Source organism: Argiope bruennichi, chromosome 2, assembly GCF_947563725.1.
Source record: "Argiope bruennichi chromosome 2, qqArgBrue1.1, whole genome shotgun sequence".
In the NCBI taxonomy this organism is placed as follows: Eukaryota; Metazoa; Arthropoda; class Arachnida; order Araneae; family Araneidae; genus Argiope; species Argiope bruennichi.
The window spans coordinates 100,361,487-100,366,510 of NC_079152.1; the positions used below are offsets into that span (position 1 = coordinate 100,361,487).

At 36.1% G+C, this 5,024-nt stretch overlaps 1 protein-coding gene across 1 annotated transcript; it reads right to left on the minus strand.

Moving 5' to 3' along the window:
- Positions 1-2,193: 2,193 nt before the first annotated feature.
- Positions 2,194-2,922, minus strand: LOC129962265 (uncharacterized). The gene has a single exon (XM_056076010.1). The coding sequence runs from the start codon at positions 2,920-2,922 to the stop codon at positions 2,194-2,196; it is 729 nt and encodes a 242-aa protein (XP_055931985.1).
- Positions 2,923-5,024: the final 2,102 nt, after the last annotated feature.

Consider the following 5,024-nt stretch of genomic DNA (forward strand, 5'->3'; position numbering starts at 1 on the left):
TTCTTGTTATTTCGCCAGTTCTACGCACACATTTAATGTAACTCACAACACAAATCAGATGGCAGAGACTTTAGAACAACTCCATTTTATTCGCGTGCTTTCCACACACTCTCTCTCTCTCTCTAGCCACTCTCGCGTTACAGAATTATTTTCGGTTCACTTTGGGGGCGCCACCATACAATCATTTCACAACACCGAACATCCACCCCCGGGTTGAATGATACATTCAAAAACTTAAAAGTAAACAACAACAATACAAATGAACACATACCACTTAATACAATAAACAGTATACAACATTGCAAAAACAAGAAATACTCAATTTATCAAATATACACAGTTGAATTCACACAAAAGGTAACAAGTATAATACTCAAAAACAACCAGTGATCATAACATAAAGAGAAATTTTCGCACAAATTACTCATTTGGGATGGGTAAAATACAAATTTTAGTAATAGGACGTTTAAAAACTCCATTTTTAGTTTTCACTAACACTACTCTGATTTTATTATCTTTACCATAATACACTTCAAGAATTCGACCAAGAGGCCAGTTACACACAGACAAATTTTCTTCTTTCAAAATTACCATATCATTTATTTTTACATTATTTTTCTCAAAAAACCATTTATTTCGATTTTGAAGTGTACTTAGGTAGTTATTTGACCAACGTTTCCAAATCTGTTGTACAATTTTTGTTAGTTTTTGCCATACCTTTAACCTGTTATCAGGCAGTTCAGTTAAACTCGGTTCAACAATTGCTGAAATCGGACGACCAACAAGGAAATGACCAGGAGTCAAAACATCAAAATCGTTAGGGTCACATGATAAAGGGTAGAGGAGACGTGAGTTGAGAATTCCCTCAATCTGGTTAAGAATCGTTAAAAATTCTTCATAAGTGAATTTTAAATTACCCATAATTCGCTTTATATGATATTTGACGGCCTTGACTCCAGCCTCCCAGAGGCCTCCATGATTTGGTGCTCTTGGTGGAATGAAACTCCACTCAACACGTTCATCACACAAAAATTTACTCATATTATTGTTACTATTACTCAGAATTTTTCTCAGTCTCTTTAACTCTAATTGTGTGCCTACAAAGTTGGAAGCATTGTCTGAAAATATATGTTCAGATTTTCCTCTTCTACTAAAAAATCGTTTTAAAGCCGCAATGAAGGCTTCGCTAGTTAGATCTGAAACTAATTCAAGGTGACATGCTTTTGTGACCATGCACACGAAAACACACACGTAAACTTTATTGAAAACACCTTTTCTCTGATTAGGATATTTAATCCAGAAATGCCCACAGAAATCTACTCCCACTTTGTTAAAAGGAAAATTTTGAGAAATTCTCTCGGTTGGCAATTGATCCATAATTTGTGAACAAGTAACGGGTTTTGCTTTAAAACAAATTGTACAGTTATTAACTAATTTCCTACACATATTACGACCATTTAAGGGCCAGAATCTCTGTCTAACAATAGACAATAAAGTTTGTGGACCTACATGCAATTGTCTCTTGTGAGTCAATTCAAGAATCAAATTAGTTAACTTGTGATTCTTAGGAAGAATTATTTGGTGTTTTTTGTCATAATTTAAATTACTATGTGCCAGTCTACCTCCTACTCTTAGTACCTTTTCAGAGTCTAGAAATGGAGAGAGATTTTTTATCTTACTTTGAGGGCTAACCATACCCTTAGTGGACAAGTCCTTTAATTCTGATTCAAATTCTACCTGTTGCACCAACTTCACAAGCGTAGTTTCCGCTCGTTGGACTTCGGATATCTTCAATGTTCCAATTTGTTTGTTAAATGGTTGCTTACAATTATCGATGAACCTGTAAATATAACTAAGAACACATAAAATTTTTTGGAAATTATTAGATACAGAAAGAATTTTGTTCAAAAAACTATTGTCCAAAGTCACAGCCAAAGTTTTTCTCTCAGATGATTTTAGTTCTTCCTGACACACACTGTCATCACTAAGTATCACGTCATCATTTTTAGGGACAATGTTTTCTTCATGTAGGAAACTCGGTCCATTCCACCACTTCTCACAGTTCAACAGTGAGTCGGCGCTGATGCCTCTCGTAAGAAGATCAGATGGATTGTCCTTTCCAGGACAATGGTGCCACATATCTTTGTTTGTCAAGGATTGTATTTCCTTCACACGGTTGGTGACAAAGACTTTTCATCTGCTGCTGGAACCTTGAATCCAACTCAAGGCTATAGTGGAATCTGTCCAAAAGTGGTTGGTTGCTGGTATTTTCTCACTGAGGACTCTTGATACTTCTTTTGCCAATCTCGCAGCAAGTAACGCACCCATTAATTCCAAACGTGGAAGGGATAATGGCTTTAGAGGAGCCACACGGCATTTTGAAGCTAAAAGATACACACAAATTTTGTTAGGAGTTTTCAGTCTTAAATATGAGACAGCTCCATACGCTTTAATGCTAGAATCGGGAAATGTGTGTATTTCACATTCTGGGGGATTCTCACTATCACACTCAAGGACATATCTAGGAATCTGAAGTTTACCTAAGAAAGACGCTTCTGAACACCACTGTTCAAACTTCTCATTAACATCTGGCAGTAACTCTTCGTCCCAGTCTGTTTTACTTTGCCAGATTTCTTGAAATAAGATTTTAAATCTTATAGTGAAGGGGGATACAAATCCCATTGGATCAAATATTCTGCCTGCGGCCATCAACAAGAATCGTTTAGTATTTTTCCTTTTCAGAAGGAAGTCCAATAGACCTTTTAAATTAAGACTAATATAGTCATTTTGAGGACTCCACGAAAGTCCCAAAACACGATGTGGTTGGTTCACGAAATCGTTAATATTTAAATGGTCGAAGTGTTCTGTCTGCCATTGTTTCATTAAATCACAGTCATTTGAAATCCACTTCCGCAAATTCATCCCTGCATCATCCATGATTTTCGCTGCTGTGTTTGACAAGTCAAATGCTGATGATACGTCGTCTTCACCAGCGACGAGATCGTCCACGTAAAAACAACTATCGAGTTCCGCACAGTAGCGGGATATTGTTCCTTATATTTCTCAATATGGGTTTTTATAGTTGCGGCCAATAGAAATGGAGACGAGTTCACACCAAAAAGATCTCGATTGAATCTATACACTTGAACATCGTTTTCACTGTTAGCCACAAGAAACCTAACTGCGTCTTTATCTTTTGGAGCCAAAGAAATCTGGAGAAAGGCTTTTTCCATATCAGCTAAAATGGCTATTTTGTTCAAGCGAAAGGATATCAACAAATCGAAAATGTTTGGATTTAAATTAACTCCTTGATGGAAACAATCGTTCAGCGATAATTGTCCTATTTCATGTGCACTAGCATCAAAAACTATTCGTAATTTTGTTGTTAGAGATTCATTTTTTATTATCACTTGGTGAGGAAGATAAAACACTGGGTTATTTGTTGAAGCAAACGGATTTGTTACCCTCTCAATTATCCCCTCATCTAGGTAACCCTTTAAAACTTTACAATACTCAGAATACAACACCTTATCATTTTGCATTTTTCTCATAAGACTGCTGAGTCGTCTTTTTGCTAAATCAAAATTATCGCTCAACTCATTACTATCTCTTTTCCACGGGAGTCCCACCTCATACCTACCATTTTTAAAACATATATTTTCCTTAAACAATTCTAAATTCACGTCCTCCTCACTAGTAATACCCTCGTCCTTGACACCTATTGATTCTAACTCCCAAAAGGTCTTTAATGTTGTATTTAAATCACTATCTCGAATTAAACCACAGTGCATTTTGTTATTCACCTCCTCATCTACACTTCCGCTAGCGACATATCCGAACACTGTATTTTGCAAAAGTAGTCGAGAATATCCTGTATAAATTTGACCTGGCCTAAGCAATTCATAAAATATTTCCGCGCCTAATAAAACATCAATTTTTCCAGGAATATTAAATTTGTAGTCTGCCAGCTCAATATCGTTAGGTAAATCAATTGAAACATTAATCATTCTTGAAGGAATTAAATCGGTTATTTTTTTGACAACTAGCAAATTAAGCTCTTTTTTTAAAACTCATATCAAGATTATTTATGGTTGCCATAACACACCCATTAACCGTCATTGATGAATCATTTAAACAAGATACAAGTAAATTAATTTTCTCATTCCTCAACTGCAATCTATCCGCACAATCCTTCGTTATAAAATTTGACTCGCTTCCTCTGTCTAGAAGGCACCTCACTTCATGTCTCGCGCCGTATCTGTCTCGTATTAAGCATCGCACGGTACTCAATAAAACTGTTTTTGTTTTGTTTTGCAAAAAACTCGTAGCCACTACTGATGCATTTCTCTCGCTCTCACTTTGGGGGAAGGCAATATTTGCTGACCCTCCCTGACTCTGACTGACGTAAGCATGTGCATTTGGATTCAACGGCGTCGAATCATTGGCTCCTGTTGCAGTTTGTGTCTGGGCGGAAGAGTTATCTCTTTTGGGATAATGAATTAATCTATTGTACGGTTTCCCACAAAAACAATTTTTAGCTCTACACGGCTTCTTAACGAAACAATTTGAGGAAAAACATTTATAACATAAGCAATTAGTTTTCACGATATCTATTCTTTCGTCAACGCTAAGAGATTTGAATACAGGACACAAATACAGCGGGTGGGATTCCTTTGTTTTACAACTATTTACAATGCATTTCGCATTTTTAACGGAAGACAGATAAACACTTGAAGTATTTTTTGACCCACGACTATTATTTTGATTACTGACATCATAACGCCGCGGTTCATATTTAGATTTATAATTAGGTATTAAACTTGGTTCTCTAATTTTTCCCTTCGACGATATGAAAATATCGCATTCTCGGCCTATCTCATGTGGTTTAAACCACGTCTCTCCTTGTTTTACGCCAATATGAGTAGTTAATTCTCTATCCAACGTCTCGATTATTTTATCTGACACTATTAATTCACAAATTGATTTTAAGTCTTTTACCTCCCGTAACTGACAATAGTATTCAA